This window comes from Symsagittifera roscoffensis, chromosome 9 (assembly GCF_963678635.1).
Source record: "Symsagittifera roscoffensis chromosome 9, txSymRosc1.1, whole genome shotgun sequence".
NCBI classification, from domain to species: domain Eukaryota; kingdom Metazoa; phylum Xenacoelomorpha; order Acoela; family Convolutidae; genus Symsagittifera; species Symsagittifera roscoffensis.
Genome location: NC_087070.1, coordinates 880,407 through 901,474, shown reverse-complemented (window position 1 = coordinate 901,474; position 21,068 = coordinate 880,407). Strand labels below are relative to the sequence as shown.

The 21,068-nt window shown below is 31.8% G+C and overlaps 1 protein-coding gene across 1 annotated transcript in view; it reads left to right on the top strand.

Moving 5' to 3' along the window:
• LOC134853899 (uncharacterized) overlaps nt 1–21,068 on the top strand; it is a gene marked incomplete in the record, with an annotated part of 183,882 nt that overhangs the window by 145,940 nt on the left and 16,874 nt on the right. The window contains 1 exon segment of the mRNA XM_063869861.1: nt 18,516–18,620. Coding sequence (XP_063725931.1) covers nt 18,516–18,620 — 105 coding nt within the window.

Genomic DNA, 21,068 nt, shown 5'->3' with positions numbered 1-21,068 from the left:
AAGATTATGAAATTGAGCATCTTAGCCTTCTCATTCCCTCATTTTTTGCTTCTTATTTTTCTATCAAGTTTTTTATTTGTTTTGTTACTTATTTTTCTATCAAGTTTTTTAGCGGATTTACGGAGAGAGCGAGGGGCTTCCGCGGGGTTTTGATCCCCTGCCCACATAAAAAAACGCGTTTCATGTGTCAAACCGGGTCTTTTTGGTTATACTCCCCCCAAATGATGAAAAGTCGGAAACAAAACTTTTGTTGCAAAATAGGATTGATATTTCCAAAAAATGCTGATTATCAATATGACGCAGGCCAAAACGAAGCATTGTAATCTAACTTCAGGTCCTTTGTCTCTGTTTTTTGTCATCTTGTGTGTCGTACGAATATCAATCTAAATTAGTTACAAAGTTTTTAATTTTCATTTTTATTTCATTATAGGGGGTGTTATCAAAAACATTAATGATTTTCGGCTAAATACGATCTTTTTAATGTGTTTGGAGAACTACAAAAATCAATTAGTGTGACCTAAAATAAGGCAAATTTTTTGAAAATTTTAAAACATTTTTTTTGTGAAAATCAGTGTACCAAGGAGCTTTCAAACAAACAATATTAGGATTTTCAATTAATTTGTATTTTGAAACCGGTTGAAACTAAGCATTTTTGGAAGCCGGTAATTTTTAAGCGATTCCTAAATCAGTTTTTTTTCAAATCTTTCTCCTCTTTTTCAAAAAGGTTAGGCCGCTAGGTTTTTTCTTATTTTGCAGAGAGGCATGCAGCAAAACAAAAATGTTCATTAAATTCTGAATTGGGCTCCAACTAGTTATAAATGTATGACAGTTTATGTCTTTCATAATAATTTATTTTCATTCCAACTGGGTTTTTTTCAGTTTTTTTATGTTCTTTTGAGTTATTTTTAAGCTAAGTTTGAGAGGAAGGAAGACGAGATGAATATTCGATTCAGACTGCACGTTAACGCATCTTAAGTAACATTTGAAAAATAATCTTTTCATAACAAAATGATATTCATTTGCTGCCCATTTGCATTCAAAACGAAATTGGATATAATTACTGTTTACTAGCCCTCCAGTCGGACAAATTAGTGCATCAATTTAACTCAGAAAATAACATTTTCATAGAAAAACTATTTCGCAACCAACCCAAGCTAAGCTCGAAATTAGTAAACTGTTAGTTTTTTTGTTTATCTCAACTTTATTTATCTCAAATTTATTTTAAAACGTCAACCCTGGTGAAATGTTTCTCATAGCACAGTGAACCTAATATTGTAAAAAACTGTTTTTTAATCAATCAAAATTAGAACCAATCCAAATACAAAACGTTCAACAGTTTTTTCATTAATTCTGTGTTTTTTTATTGCTTTTTATATGGTATGGTTAAAAAAATATTTGTTGAAACATTTTTAAAACACACGGTTTGGCATCCTAAAAAGCTGGTCTTACGTTTTCATGAATTTGTAGAAAAAAAAGCAAATCATACATTTCTCATATATAGGAATTGTATGATTAGCATTCTTCCATAATGAAATTTTTTAAACATATATGAGAAATGTATGAACAAAAATCTTCCATAATGAAATGGTGTGGCCATTTATGAGAACTGTTACTTTTTGTACATAACGTAGTCCAGACTTAGTTTTGTTCACAAAGAACCAAAAATCACTCTGAGTGTTTCGTATGAAAATTAGTTTTTGTTGTTTTTAATTGATGTAATTTGCCAAAAAATGGAAAACTAAGCCATGATTTCCAATCACGGATTTTTTTTAAAGCAGAAGCTTTTTAGCCAGAAAACTTCTATTCTGCTTGAAGTATTCTAGCTACACAAAATAAATTGCGAGTTACAGTTTTATGTGTTCTCTTACAAATCAACTCAGATGGCGAGACTACTACTGCAGATTGTTTTTGATATTATGGTCACATAACCTATGGGTTGTTTTCATTTGTGAAAACCTTTGGGCTTTGTGCTACGCGACAAATGCAAAAACAAAAACAAAACTCAAATAATATGCATCTATTTAGTCGTCTACTTTGCATGTGTGACCATACAATTTCACTAAAAAAGAATGCTAATTAAGTATTTCTCATATAAATGAGAAAGCTGGTCATAGCAATTTTATGCAATTTCATACCATTTTCATGTTCGCTTTCCCCTTAATTCCGAGCCCGCATGAATTTTCAAAATTTGGTCCGAGATTTTGGTCTTTTGTAGTAATTTTGATTAGTTCAGAACATCCATTTGTTCAGCCAAAAGCAAACAACCAGCTAAGTTTCTCTTCCTATGGAATTTCACCTTACCCCTTTGCAAAAAAATTTGCCCGGTACCAGGTTAAAAGTCTGATATATTTTAATTTTAGCATGAAGTCCGGAATAAAATCTCAGATTTGTTATAAATTAGAAACTTGATTTCTCTTCTTCCAATTTTTGTTTCTTTTTTTTTATTCAGAAACAATACCAATACTGGCGTGTGTTTGTTATTCAGTTCAACCAGTTTTTTTTCTTTAAAATGTCTTGAAATCAGGACTGCTCCCTAAACACAGCATTATGCTAATTTTGTTATTTGTGGATAAATTGTTTTCACTAAACTCACTGTTTTACCTTTTTGATTCTAATTTTGATCATTTCTGCCTAGTGTTTTAATTTACTGCATTTTTCTGAACTTTCTAACTAGTGGACTTAAAAAAAACTTCTGTTATTTATTTTTGTCTACACGACTAAAAATAATACAAAAATCAAATCAACAAGGTTGAAAATAAAGCTTCTCGAAAACTCAAGTTGAAATTTCCAAAAATTTTTATATCAAGTTGCAATGCTCAACTAGTATTAATTTATTTGAATTTTTTTAAAATAAAAAGAAAGTAAAATCTTTTCTTTGCCCTATTGCGATTAACTCTAATCGATATAGTTTTCTGGCTAGAAATTAACGCTTTTTCTGTGTCTGTTGATCTGCAAACTGTTTGCAAAGAGTTTTTTCTATCTCAAAATCAGTTCCAATTGAATCTATGCAAGCTAATGTTCAATTGATTTTATCCCTAGTCTCACTTTTTTCTGCAAACAGCAAGGAACAAATAGTGTCAAAACAAGATTTTCAAGTGAAGTTAATTTCCTGATTTCTTGAATAGTTTTTCGCAGAGATAATTGTATCGAAACATTTTAGGCTTTCGCTTAGCAACCGGTTAAGTTTTTTTTAAGGACAAATGTGATCGAAACATTTTGGGCTACTTGCCTAGAATTTTAGAAAATACAACTGAAAAAATCATTGAAATGGAGAATCAAGTTTGGTATTGTAATGTTACAGAATTTGACCTGATACGTGCACGCTGTTCCTTTCTATTACAATCTATCTAAACTATTCAGGCTTTTAAAAACTCGGAAAATAAGCTATAGTATTTCTCTCTTATGCAAGAGTGCTGGCTTCATGAATAATTATAGAGGAAGTTTCGGTATCCGCGTACTTTTTTTGTTCTCATTGATGTGTAATCTCCAGAAACAACTAATCGTACTTTCATGTTCTCAATATTTTATATCCTCATTTTTAATGCAAGTCTGATGCAAAAATTGTCCAATCTTATTTTTTGCTCCGCTAATCAGTGCATTGCTTTGCATGATTACGAATAAAGTATGCTGCTGACAGTTTTATTTCCCTTCCCAAATTGATTTTGCCGTAATTTCTTAGACATTTCTGGTAATAATTTATTTCAAATTCCCTTACGAAACATTAAGCTTGCCCCTTGTGTCTCTCGTTATGTTTGATATTCGAAAAAAGTCTCATTTCATCATCCATCTTTGCAATCTTCCCTTTAGAAATTAAGATAATAAATTTTTATTTCACTTTTTTGTTTTCTTTTTCGGAATTAATTTTACAGTATCTTGTTTATATGTTTTCTTATCGTTTTTTTTTCTATTTCTGAGATTATTCTAAATCGTTACCCTAAAAAAGAAACCGGAGTGAATAACGATACACTTGTTGATTTCATTTGTATTTTTAATTTTAATGTGTTGATCTTTTTAAGACATAAAACATCTCAAAGTGTTCGACAAAAAAATTGATACTACCTTAAAAAATGAATTAGCTTAGAAGATTGTTTACTATTTAGGCTTCAAATAATTGTTCAGGGCCATTTTATCTTTCAGTTTCTTGATAACTTGCTACTCTTGTGATTATTATTGGGTACTATTTTTATATTGAAAATAACGTTAGCTTTTCGGCTCAGCTATAGTTACTTCTCGATCCCCATTTTATTTTTTTTCTTCATCACCAAGTGCGCTTCTTTTTGACGAATAATTCGATAACAAATTTAAAATGTCTTCAAAAATAATTAAATTTCTCTTACTGGCATTGATATGTGATATAAGTTGGATTCCATTACGAAACGGTATTTTTAATCCCAGTACGAAACAATAAGCTTGCCCGCAGCGTCTTTCATTATGTTACCTATTTCAAAATGAAATCGCAATCTTCCGTTCGAAAAATAAAATCTTATTTCACTGTGTTGTTTTCTTTTTCAGAATCTTTTTCTTTCCCCGGTTTATATGTGCCTTTCATAGTTTTATTGAGATTATTGTAAATCGGTACCCTAAAAGAAAAACAAGGGTAAAAAAGAGAAATTTTTTGCCTTGATTCTCATTTTTGTTTTTTTTGTTAAGCATGATCTTTTTATGGCATGAAATTTCTCAAAAGTTTCAAACAAAAAATCTGGCCAGCTTATGAAATAAATTATCTTGAAAGTTTCCCATATTGGTTCAGTCTTTTGGCAACTTCTTGTTAATAATTTTGAGTGCCAATTTTTATATTGAAAATAAACCTCTCGGCTCAGCTTATTTATACTTTGATCCCCAATTTTACTATCTTTCTACATAATAAAGTGTAATTCAATTTGACAAACAATCCGATAGCAATTTTGAAATCCCTTCAAACGTACTCAATTTTCCTTACTGGCAATGATATGTGATAAAAGCTTATATAGCCTTATTATTCAGTTCTAATCTTTTGGGACTTCCTGATTTCCAGACTCTTTTCCTCTTTTCCTCCAGACAACCTAGCCGCTCATTTCATTTTTAATTGAAAAATTATTTGGGATAGTTTTTGCGTTATTGTACTTATTGTTCTTTATATATGCACATATATATATATATATATATATATATATATATATATATATATATATACGTATAGTGCTGATTTAAATTAACCGGACAAAACGCTTTAAACTTGAAATCTAAAACGCGTTTTTCTCATATTGTGTTCAGTTTAGGTGTAGATTCATAAACTCAAAATTTGCCTAAAATTTTAGCAGAATTAATATGGTGTTATTTGTTTTGCGAAAATTGCGCCCAAAAATTTAACCTAAAAATGTAAAAATGGGTCATTTTGGCTTTTCTTAGTTAATAAAGAATGACATCAAAAAACCCAGTCAATCACAGGCATAATTATATCAAAGTGAGCCCATCAAATAGGCCAATTAACTTCAAGAAGGGTATATTCTCTAAAACATTGTATAAGTTAATTTTTTTTGTTTGATAGACAAAAAAAGCTCGTTTTTACTATATAAAACACCAACTTTGTATTTAAAAACAATGCTTCTGCTTTGCGACTTTTTATTGGAGAATTTACCTTTCTTTAATTTTGTTGGGCTACGTGAGGGGCTCACTTTGATATAATTATGTCTGCGGTTGACTGGGTATTTTTGGCGTCTTTTTTTATGATTTAAGAAAAGCCAAAATGAACCATTTTTAGTATAATATTTCGCGCCCGATTTTCGTAAAACAAATTACACCGTATTAATTCTGCTAAAATTTTGGGCAAAAATTGTCTGCTTTAGTTTTCACTTAAATCCAACCCAATATGAGAAAAACGCGTTTAAAATTTAAAAGTTTAACGCAATTTGTTCGGTTAATTTAAATCAGCTCTGTACAGAGGCCTTTAAAAAATTATACATTCTCTTATAAGTTTGGTCCGCTTACCTATCGAATACCAAAAGTGGCTTAGAAAAAAAAGAAATTAGCTGCAAATCTGCTCAAAAAAAAATTAAATTTGTGCAAACAGAAACAGTATTGAAAAGTCAAAGAAATTTTACTTTTTAAATTGTTCTATTTAAGGTCATACAAACTACAAAAATTACAATCCCTAAGAAGATTTGGAAAATCAAAACCGCTGCTTGCAGCGTATCATAAGTAGAGTTTGGATTGTTTTATTTGATTTATCGTTTCAAAGTGACATGTCAATTATTTGATTTTTTGTCATCTAATGATTTTTTTCAAGATGATTTTTCTGGAGCTATTCTTTATTTATAAAAAAGCTCCCCTTTTTTATATCCCCCGTGTATTTGTGTCAAGCCTAGAGCTATATTCACGATACAAAAGTGTTAGAAACTTTAAAGACAACCCTCTTTCTCTTTTTTTCTTTCTTCCTTTGCAATTTAAATAGTTTGTATCTCATAACTGGAAAGTTGCCTTTTTTCCTTTTCTTTTTACTCTTCTTCCCTAAAAATTCTTTTGTCAGAAAAATCTGATTTAGCTCCGAGGTAGTTTTTTCTACATCACTGGCTTCTCACCCGCTGGTAAGAGGGTATAAATTACTCTCCGGCAACAAAAGAAAAATCCCTAGCCTTTTTTCACAGCTCAGTGACTAGCTATTTGATCATTGAGGCTTTAAAAACTTCACAAGAATTCTTTCACCATATTAGATTTTTAATTCCAATTTATAAGTCATTTAAACTACTAGCTAACCAGCTTTGAACCATGTGCCGTTATTGACATTTTTGGTTCTCATTGCACTAACTTTCTGGTTTACCGATTTTTCAGCGAGACTTAAGCGCGTTTTATGACCTATAAATCACCATATTCGAGGTTAAAATGCCCCAAATTATAGACAAATGGACTACAATTTCATACCTTTAACGTGCAATTTTACAATATTACAGATTAGATTTTCTACGCAGTGCAACAAGTTATGCTGCCAATATTAAGGTTTCCAGGCTGCAAAGGTGTACTTTACAAACTAATCTCGATTTTATTTGAAAAGCAACTTGCTAGTATTAGCTATCACTCTCTGTTATAATTTTATTGTTGTCGTCTTAAACTTGTTCGAAACCCGTAAGGGGGGCTTAAAGTCCAGTGTCGCTACCGAACCAAAAATCGGAACTTTGTTTTGACGTGCCGGGTTTAACCGCGCCAGACTAGCTCAGGGAAAACAAATAGGTTTTAATTAAATGTCCCAATGTTTCTGACCAAAAGATAATAAATATATTTAACAAAAACCCAATTTTCTCTTAAGCTTCTAAGCACCATTGTAAAACTTTGAGCTGTTTTTCATTTTCTATTTTGTAATGCTATGTATCGCTAAAACTTTGAAATTTTATCAAAAATTGGCGAGACCAGGACCAGGTTTCGATCTTATTTTTATGAAATAAGCTAGAAGGATATCTTACTGTATTTTATGTTTTCAACTTAAATCCTTTGGTTCAAAACATTTATCAAACTTGTACCGACTTCAGAAAAATTTGACGGCAAATTATTCTTTATTGCTATATTTTGCAATAAAGTATATAATCTATTAAGACTTGACCGCTACGACCGAACCGTTAGTTCTGGTTCAAAATAAAGAGCCACGTTTTATTACCATTAAAAAATATAGCACCAATATTTGAATTACCTCATTTTTATGAACTTTCCATTACTCAAAGGGTATTTTGAGTTAAATTTAAGACTTCCTTGAAGTTGTTAGCCGACACTTCACAAAATTGAAAGTCTTATTTTCAAATCCTAAGTCGTAACTTTGAGTTATTTTAATTTTCACTGCGCTTGCTTATTCCATTTTGCTCAAATAGACTTTAATTTTGGTGTAATTTTATGCAAAATTTGGCTTTTTGACTTGGAAATACATAAAAAAGGATCTTTTAACAATCATAACCATAAGAAAATTACAATTTTTGATTATAATTTTCTTTCACAAGGTTTATGATTTTTCTGGTTCGTCCACCTATTTTCCATTTGTTTGCCGATTTCCTTAAAAAGAGTCTGTAAATTGCATTTTTATGCTAAAAAGAAAGACTTCTGAGAATTACTTAAAATTTTTTAAGGAGGAACCAAAATTTATCACCAAATTAAAAACGCCTTCGGTAAACAGTTTTTAGAACTGCCAATTTTGTTTCGAAATGTGTCAAAATTTTAATAAATATCGGGTTATGCTTCCAGAATTCGTTATTCTCACTCACATTTTGAATATTCTAATATTTCAAGAGAGCTGATATAAGTTTTGATTATGGTAATCAGAAATATTGTCACCCTTGAGTTACTTTACCCGAAGAAATTTGTTCATTCCATAAATTAGTTGCAGCAAGCCTTCAGGCAAAACGAAATATAATCATAAAATGGTATATAAAAAAATTTGCGCATACGTTCCAAACGCTTCCAAATCATTTTGAAACCCATTAAAACGCTCTAGTTTTTCATTTATTGTCCTCCAGTTATTAACCACTGTTCAAATTTTATTACCCTAATTACCCAAAATAATTATTTTTGTTGTTCAGTTTGGTCTGTTGAACATGGATGATAATTTGTTTTGCATTCCGGCGTTTTTTCCCTTCGTTAAACCCAAAAACCAGTTATCACAATAAAAACCTGTGAGAGGTTGCATTCAGTTTCATATTGAAGACACTTTGAACCGACATTGAAACTTTGTAGAATAAGACATAAAACACATAGATTTTTGATCGGCGTTATTTGAAAGTTTATTGAAAGCAGGTACCCGTACAAAAAAAATTAGAGCAGTATAGATACTTTTACCCGTAAAACTTTAATGATTAAGTTTTTTTTTTTCATTTTAATTTCAAATTAATTCTATGATGAAATATGTGTACAGTGTTGATTTAAATTATCCGTGCACAACCAACCAAAAAAAACAACTTGAAAATCAAAACGCTTTTTCTCAAATTGAAATTACTTTAGAAAAAAGCCCCAGCCAGTGGACCTTATTTTGAAAATTAGCAAAACCTAATTTGTGAAATTAGATCTCAAAATTTTACCTTAAAATGGTTCATTTTTGTTTTTCTTAATCAATTTTAAATTAAGACAAAACTACATGTGCAATTACTGACAAAACAAAATCGAAAAGAGAATCTTATGCAGCCCAACAAATTTTAAAATTATTGCAATCTTCCCATTTTTTCTTAAATTTCAATCAAAAGCAATTTTGAAACACATCAAGCAATTCCTAACGTTTGTTCCTAACATCAAGCAATTCCTAACGGTAAAGTTTAAGATTCAATGAACGTAGCTCAGGCTCTAATATAGAATCTGCAGATTTTTTGATTTTTTTTTCAGGAAAAGTCTTGAATTGCTCTAAAAAAGAAGTGCATTCATACTTATAAATACACACATGAATGTCATTAGGTATATGTGCGTTTTTTGAGTTTAATGCGAATTCAATTGCTAGAAGGCAGGAAAAATTCAATATCCACGTAAGAAAGATGAAAGGGCGCAAAAAACGTGATCTATTTTCAGTTTTGAAAATGGAAACTAATTTTTAGATTTCCCAGTGGACCGCAAAATTTTTCCTAATAAACGAGTTTTCTCAACTTGGGCTATTTTTATCAACCAGTGCCAATTGCGATTTCCTGAGTTCTAAGGCCAAATATTTTTACCTTGAAGTTCAAAAGTTTTTTTTTTCTGTTTGTTTGCGTTTATTGGTTCTTTGCCAACTGTCTGTTGGCTATGATTAAAATTATATTGATTCTCCAAAAATTCTATTTGTTCTGCTAAAGATCTAAGGAAATTTGTCATCAACATTTTTTGTCGAGAATCAATCCATTAGCAAAACGCATTTTAATTTTGCAAATTAATTGGTTTTGTTTAGATGGCTTACTTAAATTAGCACTGAGTTCGCAATGCTCTTTGCTACTTCAACAGCCATTATGTTTACAATATACTTTTCAACCTAATTTTTGAAAAAATTAGAGTAGTTTTTGTAGTAAGTCAGCAAGTGGGATAACTAAAACAAATGTTGAGAAACTTTCATTCAAGCAAAATTGCGAGCACAGTGTTAATATAAGACCAAACAAATTTTCAACCCAATTCAAAAATTTTGTTCAACAATTTTGTTTTTTAAAGTTAACCACGTAAAAAATTATCTAAAAATATCAGTTTCTATTAAAAGTGATTGTTTCTTGCTGTTTGATAATGAAGTAAAAAGTTGCAATAATCAAAACTAGATAAAAAAACGGCCATGGTTCAGTCTACGATATTTGATATGTTTTTTGAGACTTGCATAAATTTTTGCGATTTTTCTTTCTTTGAACTTTTGTTGCCCTTTCTCCAGTTACATTGCAGCTGCGTTTTTTAAGTTAATTTAATTTAAAATAACAGAGTTTCAGAAAATTTCGAATTTATTCACGCAAAAATTAGTGGACTCTAAGAAGGCTCACAGCAAATCAAGAGTTGTGTCGACTTGAAAAATTTCAATCAATGAGAGACAAAATACTCAAACGTTTTGTTCTGATTTTCTTTTTGTTTTGCACTGGATGAGGAAGACTCAACTTATAACCATCTTCCAATTTGTGGTATATACTTTCAAAGTTGTTTCGGGAATCTAATTAACAGTTTCCCCTTATTGTAAGAAAAATTTTCAGCCATGTAAAAAAAAACATTAAATAGCACTAGAATTTTCCAGCAAGAATTTTAATTTTGCTGATTTAAACTAGTCAAGAATTCGTAAATTTCAATTTAAAAGTGAAGTGATTTGAAAAACGGATTTTGTTTTGAACTCGGTTTTCCATAGTTTTTGAAAATTAAAAGATGTAACTTGAATAAAATAACCGGCTGTTGTGCATAAGCGAAGACACTTCGAACTGTTGATATTGTTTTTCCACTTTTTGTGTGTTTTTTTTTGCTGCAAGTACAGGAGTTATAAGGAAAATTAAAACATCAATGATGGTTTTAATTGACTTAATTTGCTACACTTTTTGTTGAAAACTGTTAACCAAACAACCATCAAAACGAACCAATAAAAAAAATCTTTTTCATTTTTCTAGATCTTGTTTGAGAGGTTTGAACTCTTGGTTCTAAAGAGGCACTAAACAAAGTTAGAAAACTAATTTTGTCAAGTTTTTACCAGGTTTTACCTGCTGATTAAAAATTTTGCGTTTTTCAAAATTTCAAGGGTTTTTCTAGACACTGAGAATTGTCTTTGCTTTTTTAAACATCGACAATTAAATCTAGATCTGTGCCGCAGAAAATTCTGAAGGAAAAAAAAACGTGCATAAAGCCGTTTTTAGGCGCTTTTTTTGGAAGGCTTGACCGAAAAGTTTTGGCACACGTTCATTTTTAGAAGTTAAGGTTTATTAGCGCTGAATGCGGCTTTAGAAAAGCTGCAGAGCTTGTCGGCTCAAAATGGATCTCGTAAAATAATGCCAAAAGGGGACCTTTTGGGTCGTCAGGGTGTACAAATCCATTATTCATTTGTACAAAACCCCCTCCCCCAAACTAAATCTCCCTGGCTAAAAATATCAGATGCGAGTATTTCTATTTAAATTTGAGCGGTCAATTTTTATCCTACGACGTTTCTTCGGTAATTTACAATATTTATTTTCTTGGTTTTTATGATAGCTTTCCTTTTGTTAATCACTTAGATAGTCAAACTTCTGTCTGTTCTGTCAAAACAATTTCTCCGAATTCGTTTATCAAACTTGGAACATTTTTCATATCATCGAGTTTGCCCTTATTGATTGACAGAATTTCGCCCTTGGTTGAACCATAGAAACTTCAGCTATGTCATATATTCCTATTTAATACCTGATAATCTAGTATCAATACTGGACGAACCCAGTTTATTTAAGCCGGGCCTGTTGTGAAATAAATCAGTGACATTTTGTGCGTCATAAGGCCAAATATTTATTCCACTCGTTTCATATTTACTCCACAACTTTCAACTGAGTTTGTTGTTTTTCGCCACATTTCGGGTTGATTTTTAAATTAAACCAGATTTTAGCTCTCACACAGCGTGAAATACTGAATTTACCCATTAAAATCAACTTTTTCATTAGAACCGTTTATTGGCGAATTAGTATCTCACTGCGAGAGAACATAACTGTTTTTATTGCGACATGCATGTAGTTGGACTTAGTATGAAAACGAGGGTATTATTTTAAGTGTCCCATTATTTTGACAATATTCCTGATATATGACCTTTTTGGTGATTATGAAGTTTTCTGCACTTTAGTTTTGTAGCATCTGTTTATTGTAAAGTATTCTAATTGATATTTTATACTTTCTTTCTCAAACTGTCGCCCCCAACTTGGAATACATAATTTCAACTGAAAACATTTGTTCGAGGATTTTCTCCGGCTCAAATTTATAACCTCTTAGACTATTGGTTGCCAGGGCGCCCAGATTTTGGTGTCTGCAATTCATTTCCTTGTGGATTTACACAACTTTGGTACCGCCTGGTCCATTCTGTGGGGCATTAATAACCATTTATTCAGCCATTTGTTATTTTTTTTGTAAACCATAAGCAACCCGTCATATCTGAAATTATAGTTTATCTATTTTGAGTTATTACGCCAAATTGCGAGACAATTTTTTGGGGTTTGGTCCACTCAAAGGTGCCTTTTTACTAATTTGTTCAAAATGGTAATATAACAATCTAATGTGTATTCGTAGGGAACTTTTCACGCTCAATTAATTTTGTTTTCAAGTGCTCAGACTTCTTGTTTTTGCAAATAACTCGCAGGTCGATTCGGGCTAAGATCAACATGCATTCATATTCTAATCTGATAAATTCCAAATTAAAGGAACCTTTTTTCTTTTTCATTAAACAAATTGCATTTAGTTTGAGAACTAGTCGATCGGTACTATTAAACCTCCTCGGTGTTATAACTTAAAAATAACCTAATCAGGCTCGTTATCGAACACATTTTATTATTTGCTCTCATTAAAATTCAAATGTGCACCATTAAGCCAATCCCAAAACGAAACAACAGGCTTTTTATTTCATATTTCCAGCGCCGATCAATCGCATTTCGGATTACCATCTAATTCCTTTTTCCTTTGGGCTCCGTGTCTTTGCAGAATTGTAACTTTCATTTGTGGATTCACCTTTGTGCCGGTGTGGTACTTCTGAAAACGTATTCTTTTTGATCATTCCGTATCTTTTCGCACGTTCTACCAACTAGTAATAGAGAGTTCAATCAAGAAGAAAAAGTATACTTCGTCTCATTATTTGGATTTTTATTATACTTTTTCCAAAAAATTGTGATAAACATCCTTTCTTTTGTTACAAACTCTAACCTTATCTCAATGAAGCGGTCAGAAAGTTGTTTTTCCATTGGTGGTGGATTGTTATTTTTCCTTCAAACTAAATTATACTTTTTCACTAAAATTTTTTGACAAGTCGCTTATGCATTCTGAAAGATATTAATGTCATGAGCTCGATTTAAAAACCCATGTATTTAACGGATTTCTTAAATAAAACTATCGGAAATTTTAAAACTGGCAATTTGGCGAGTTTGAAATAATTAACGCGCGATATGTTCTGTTCCAAGAAGTCAACCAAAACTGAAATGGAGCGAGCCTTTTGGTCTCATTCATACGTTACTAGACGCAAACAAGACTGCAAAGCCCTGAATGTTCCGACTGCACGGACCAACTGTAAAATCCCCCTTTCAATATCGTCAAAAAAGAGCAGTTATTCAGATATTTACTTTGGAGGCAAAAAAATCATCTAAATAATACCAAATAAATCAAAATGAATTGAAAAAATTGTTAGCTTAAGAAAAGATAGAATAGTTATTCCCAATAATCTTCTACAGCAAAATAATCGGCGCACTGGTTTGAAATGAGTCTCTTAAGTTAAATCTTTTATCAAAATTAATACGTGGGTGGAGGGAAATTCTACTATAAGACCTTTAAGAGGGAGAGTGTGCAGTTAATTTGACTGCTTTTTGGAGCTAATTCAGAAATAAATGGTTAAGAAATTGAAAAAAAAAACAATCAAAAAGAAACCTTTTTTTCATCATTTATGGCTCAACAAGCTTATTGTAAAAAAATCGTCTCGTATCCTAGTAATGAGACAAATTGATTTGCCTTATTCTAATTTGGAACGATTTAATCCGACGCTCACGCGTGTTATTTATACCAAATTGCCAAAATTTTTGAGCGCCAGGTAACAATATTTTTCTAATAAAATCAACAGTTTTTTTTCATTTTTTTGTCTATTTTCTACTTTTTTTTGTCAAAAACGCAAAAAAAAACGCATAGTTAAAACGTAGCCTGGGAAAAAAAATGTCCCCGAGCAGTATCATTCCGCACTTTCAGTATCTTTCAACTTTACATAGCTTGGGGGTTTGAAATAAATGAAGAAAAAAATGAAGCATAAAATTGGAAGCTTATTTCATTTCCTTTTAGGTAATCACGATGTTTCTCTTTGTAAAATTGAACGTACTTTGTGCCCTGTGAGCTAACCCTGTTGCTTCCATTTTATAATAAGAGTGCTTGTCTTTGAAAACTCTCAAAAATCAGAAAATAGACATTTTTCTCGGTTTCATTGTGATCAGCAGCATTTTTGGTCATGCTCGCTGGTTATGTATCTTTTATTTTAAAAAATCATACCAGCTTCAAAATTTTTTATAAATCTCAAACATTTTTATGATTTATTTCCGCCATTTTAGTTTTTGCTTAAACTACAGGCTTAACAATTTGATTATTTCAACTGTGCTATTTTCATACATTCCTAGCACTGCTCTGGGCACTGTTCTACAAAACGTAAACGGGTTTTGAAAACGGAGTCGAGTTTACTTTTAAAATGACATCACTTTTATGTTTTTAGCGACAAATTTTAGTTCAGCTACTCTTTTATACAGTATCATATGTAATCAAAAAGCTCTACAAAGAATAGCAAGAATTCAAAAAAAAATTTGACATAAAAATTGGAAAAAAAATAACCTTTTGTTTTCATTATCATAAACGTTCTAATCTCTTATGTTGACAGACGTGATGATTTTTTTTTTCAAAACCAATAATCCAGTTAATTTTTTATACGTTCCTTCAAAAGTTGCCAAAATTATTTTCTTTTAAACCCTCATTCAGTTGAATTAAATCTCGAAGAGCTTAAAGATTTTAGAAAGCTAATCGGAATAAAAAAGTCAGCGACCAAGGTTAAGGTATATTTCTGACCAAGAATAAAACCTATATTTTTCTTTGTCTGTAAAGAGAAATTTCAGCGAGGTATAAAAACTATCTCTGTAGAGCAGTACCAGAAAGTATCATGTGTGGTCTACTTTTTTTTACCCCATGTAGACTTTGCAGACCATAGGCGGCGCGGACTTTGAAAGGAAGTATTAGTATTAGAAGGAGGACGTTTTTACCTACAATCAATCATTTCCTTCTTGTTATATCTTGCCTTCCATTTAGCTAAGCAGAGATTTGGTTATTTGAATCTTTATTGCAACCAAAAAATTGCTTCTTATGCTCTTCATAAAACCGGTTAATAAAAATAAAATAAAATGATATCTAAAATTATCTCGCTGATAATGACTTTTTAAAGGTTGTTTGTATGTTACAGACATTTGAAAAATTGTTTTGCAATATTATAACTTGAAAAATAATTATACTTCCTTAGAAAAATAGAAAGATTCCTTGATTGCAATCAGGGCTGAGTAAGTTTATAATTAAGAAATTTTACCGCAAAAATCATAGAAACTAATATTTTTATATTTCGAGAGAGAGAGAGAGAGAGAGAGAGAGAGAGAGAAATATATGTGCTCAAGAACTTGCAGAAATTTAGCATTGATCAATTTCCTAATTTATATCAATCTATAGTAGGATCGAAATATTGAATGGTAGAAAAATGTATGAAAATGCTCACACTGCAATAATTAGTTTTCCAAAAAATGTCAGGAACCCCCCCCCCCCCCCTACACACACATCCTCGGCTCGCCACTGCTGAAATTTAAAACTGTATTATGATGAGAAAGTTGGCTTGCCCCAAAAAGTAAGCCGGCACAAGATGCTATCAGAAATGGTCACCGTTCAATTATTATTATTATTATTATACTTGAAAACCTTCAAAGGGTTTTATACCACTTCCTTGAACAAATTCTGTCTAAAGTTGCCTGGGCTCCTGGGATTTCATTTTGCTTCCATAAGATCTTTTTAAGCTAAGAAGATAGGTCACGCTGGCAAATGCCAATTTTAGACCGTTTTCAGCCCGGCTTCTTTTCTCTTTCACATACCCTAGGGAGCTGTTTTTGCTAATCATTTTAACGTTTTCATTGAATCTTAAAGCCTCCGACCCGTTAACTACTATAGCTTTTTTTTGCGCCCAGACCACTGTGAGTAAAAATAGCTAAAAAAGTTCAGTTTTTTTTTGTAATTACAAGTCTGCAATAAAATTTTTCGCCGAATCCTCAAAAAAATACAAATTTCCTGTTTCGCCGACCGAATCTTTAGCAATTCTCTATTTTTTGTCTATTGGAGGAAATGTGAATACGCCGCCAGACAGAGAGAAGGTAAAAAAGGCGACGTATTTAATTTAATCACGATTTAATTGACCTCGACTTTTTACAGTTATCTACACTTCGATTCTTCCTCTCAGGGGAGTTTACATTACAGCTGCACCCTTAAATTTATGATTTCTCGGTTTATAAATTACTATCTCATTCATTATTCGAATTGGGTTCTGAAAAACAAAAACTGATAATCGGTCATTTTTAAGTTGACCTGTGTTTTTATTTTCGCTGCAGGTATTTTGCAAGCTATGATATACGTGATGAAATGCGGTCATCAGAAGAGCCCAAATTTGACCTGTCACCTTTCACCCCTGAAAACTTCTCTCAGTTATTTCAGCACCTTTTTTACTCTGAAATTAGTTAATCCTTCAATATTAACTTGTGATAACCAATGTTATCTCTCTTTGTATTATGCTCATGTTATCAAAGTGTTGAATAACTTAATCAATTGGTTTTTAAGGTTTAATAGTAAAGCCGGTGTTTTGTTTATAGATTTGTTCATTTTTTGGAGTTGTTGTTATTTTTATTTCATAGCTCTGGGTTCGTTTGGCTATTATGTCCGTTGCTGGACAATCAGTCCCTCTATGGACAGTTCCGCCCATTGCATTTGAGCTCTCTTTCTGTAAGTATGGCTCACTAAGTTCAAAAATGTGGTTCATAATTTTAATCCATAGGAATGAATCATAACTCTATTCCATAATAATGGTCAATATTAATGGCCCTTATTTGTGGTCTATTTAGAATGGCGCATAATTATGCTACATATGAATGGCCCATAATTGTAATCAATAATTTGGGTTCATAATGATTGTCTGTTAATGAGGTCCTTAAGATTGTTCCATAGCTGTGGTCCATAACAGGGGCGGACGCCCCCCTCAGGGATTCGACCCCCTGCCGACCCAAAGGGTCCCCCCTTTGATACTTTTTCAGAAATCCATTTTTGGCCGACCGACCCTAAATTTTTCTAAAGGCGCCTTTGGCGCCAATATATACTAACTTTGAGGGGGAGCGCGCGCCGAAAAAACGCGATTTTTTTGTCAAAATTTTTCAAAAAGTGCCCAAAAACGGCTTTTTTGACTGTTTTTGCAAAAATTTGCCTGCGGCGCACAAAATTTTGTCAAAATAGGGGCAAAACAGTGCTTTGGGAGAGCTCGAAAAATCAATTTGGTCGACCTAAAAAAAAGGTCGTCAAAATTTCGATTTTTTTTTTGAAAATCCGCCTCCCCTCGAGAAAATCCTAGATCTGCCCCTGGTCCATAACTTAAATCTAAAACTGTGGTATATAATTATGTTCAATAAGAACTTTCAACCTTTCAATCACATTTATTTCTGATATCTACTTTTTAGTAATTTGACCCCGGATAACAAAATATTTAGTTCTGTATAATGCTTCAGTGGCCTATATGTTTGAAAAAATGTAGAAATTTAGATTTTACAGGAAGCTCACTATCTTTATAAAATAAATGTATAATTATGATAAATAAATTTCTCAATCAATGTTGCTAACTTCAAATAAAAAACCTAAGCATGCTGTCGATCTTAAAGAGTTGTTACGCGGTGAAAGTGTAAATTGTATTTATTTTGGATAAAATTCGCAAATTTTTCATTTTTTCAATTCGTAAAAACAACTTCCCCGCCGTAATAATGCTCGGGTCTTTCAGTTATAACTTATATCACTTCCTTCTAGGTGGAAATAATTTGCATCAAATTTCGAAATAGCTGACCTTTGACTCTTATTTGCACAGAATTTTTGAGGAAAAAAGGACTAAAACTAGAAAAAAAAGTAACATTTGAGGCTATTCTAGAGGTTGTGACTTTCATATTAACCCGTTTGGCTCGCCCAATTTAGTATTCTGCGTTTTCATATAAAAATGTTGGTCCAATTTGTGGGCACAAATGAATTTTCATTGCCCGAAAAAAGCCAAATTTTAGCCTGATAAGTTTATGGCTGAAATGACTATAATTTGTGGCACATATGTATTGGTGATATTTTGCTCTGTTCTGTTGTAGATAAGCCCACAATAGTGACTCAGAGTCTTCTTCAGGCGGAGAAGCGTGTGAGGATCAACAGCGAAGTGCGCATCATGTGTGACGTCAAGGACGGAAACCCAGCCAGTCAGTATCCCCTTTTGCACACAAACCCCCCTTCTCTATCACACACACACACACACACGTACGCGCACACACACACAAACACTCACTTACACACACATACACACACACACTTACATACACACACGCACACACACACAGCTCACTCTTAAATTTACTGAGTCGACCAATATGTCGTCAATGTGGCCGACCTATAAAGATCTGCCTAGATCTGCCCTGCAGTCATATAACCATATTTACATCAAACTTTCATTGTCTCGCAACCAAAAAAGGAAAAATTTTTTTTTGGATTTTCTTGTATTTTCCTTGTTTTTGCTCTTAATTCTATTCCAATGTGGCATTTCGTTCGTTCCTTAATGGTTTAAAAAACAGCTCTTACGTTTGTTTTGAAGTTTTTTTGAAGCTTTTGCATCACTTGTTGAAATCACAAAAACTACTATTAATAATAAAACTAAACGATAACAACCAAAAAATCTTTCGACTAATTCTTATCTGAAACCACCGCTTTTTCTAAATAATCACTTGCCTATAGCCTCTCATACAAAATTGACTCATCAAAATATGTTTGGCTCAAATAAAAGAATTAGATTCCAAAAAATTGCGGGTTTAATTTCCACAAGTTCGGCCAACGCTTATTTTCAGGTGCGGCAATGTTGAGCATTGGTCTTTTTGGCACGGAATAGCGCAATCAGGCTTTTAAAAACTTATGGAAATCACACATTGTTTTGACAAAACTATTTTATGTCATTGTTTGTGCTTGAATTGCTAAGATACACAATGTCTGCAATTCGGTGGTTCATAATTTGAAAAGCAATTGTTTTTGGAGTTTTACCTGTGTTAATTGTTTTTATTTGAGTTAAAAAGGACAAAATAAACCTGCAACTGAATCAAATATCTCAGAATATTCTCAGAATGAAAATCTCAGAATTGAATCAAAGAAAATCCCAGAATCAAAAAATATCGCAGAAGAACTGAATCAAAGAAAATCCCAGAATAAAAAATGCTTGTCATAGAAATCCAACAAAAATGCTCGTACCAAGGCGAAACCATGGCCATTTTAATTCTCTTTTTGCTCATCTGACATAGTTTTTGGTTTAAAAATGACAAAAATTGAAAAAAACTTTACTTTTATGGAATATGCATACACCACACGCAATGTCGAATACAAAGTAGTAAAATTATCAGCTATTTACGCATAATTTGAATCAATCGATTTGCCTCATTCAGTTTGGAATGATTTGTGAGCCAAATTAATTCCTTGCTGCGCCCTTCAGAAAAAATTGGTATATTAGCGGCGAAATATTTAGTCATTTTTCAACCCCAATTAAATAAGAAATTCCCAGGCTGTATACGAAAAAATGTGAAAAACTGCTGGTTGAATCACCAAAGTTTTCTGAAGAATAGAAATAACCTGAGCACAAATAATGCGCCGCTTTCTTCGAAATTCGTAATAATAAACGAAAAATGTTTACGATTCAAAATCTCGAATGGCCTAGAATATTTTACCTCACAGGGTTCGAAAATAGCATTCGCTTTAAAAAAACTTTATGGTAGCATTAGTGAAAAAAAAAGTTTAGGTTTATCCTTCAAAATTAGTCTTTAAATGGTGGTTGATTTTTTAAAATAATGAAAAATGCTTGTGTCATTTGGTCAATATAAAAAAAGTTCTGTCATATGGCCAATAAATGAAGTTGTTTGATATGCATTTTTGGTCTTTGATTTTTGTTACTGCCAAAACAGTACAGAAAACTAAGGTTTATGTTTTTCATCTCAGCTTTGTTATTAAAGCAATTGGATTCAAAAAAAAGTGGATCTAGTATTTTCAATTATACCATTTTGAAGTTGATTCAAACAAGGTTAACTAAAATAAATTCAAAGCAGTTTCTTGCTTCCACAGCTGCACGAGATTCGTTTTGTTGCTTGGTTTTTGCAAAAAGCTGCAAATTAATCATGGGTTATGATTTTTCAGTATATTTTGTTTCAAAATTTTTGGAATCTGGTAGCACAAATGATTGAAACATCAAAAACTTTTAAAGGAATTAATCAGAAATTTTAAAAATTCAGGATGGTTTTCAAAAATGTACAAATTTACGTTGATTATTTGAGTGTGAATGAAAAAGTACAGTTTCACTTTCAAGTTCGTAGTCTTTATTCTGAAAAACTTCTAATGAATTTCTTATGTTTTTTTTAAATTTGCTAGCTCAAATTTCGCTTTTTCTTAGCTCATTCTGCAATTTACTTTTCAAAAAGGCTAAAAATACGCTATTTTTAGACACAAATGTAAATGGCATCGAAAAGATAGCTTGATTTCATTTTTTATTTGGATCTAATTTCTATTTTCTGCCGGAATGAAAAAATATGGCAAGATCCAAGTTTTGAAATTCGATTTTCAAAGGGCGAAATATGATCTCCGAAACTGAATACGTAAAATAATCAGATTTTGGTTGCTTT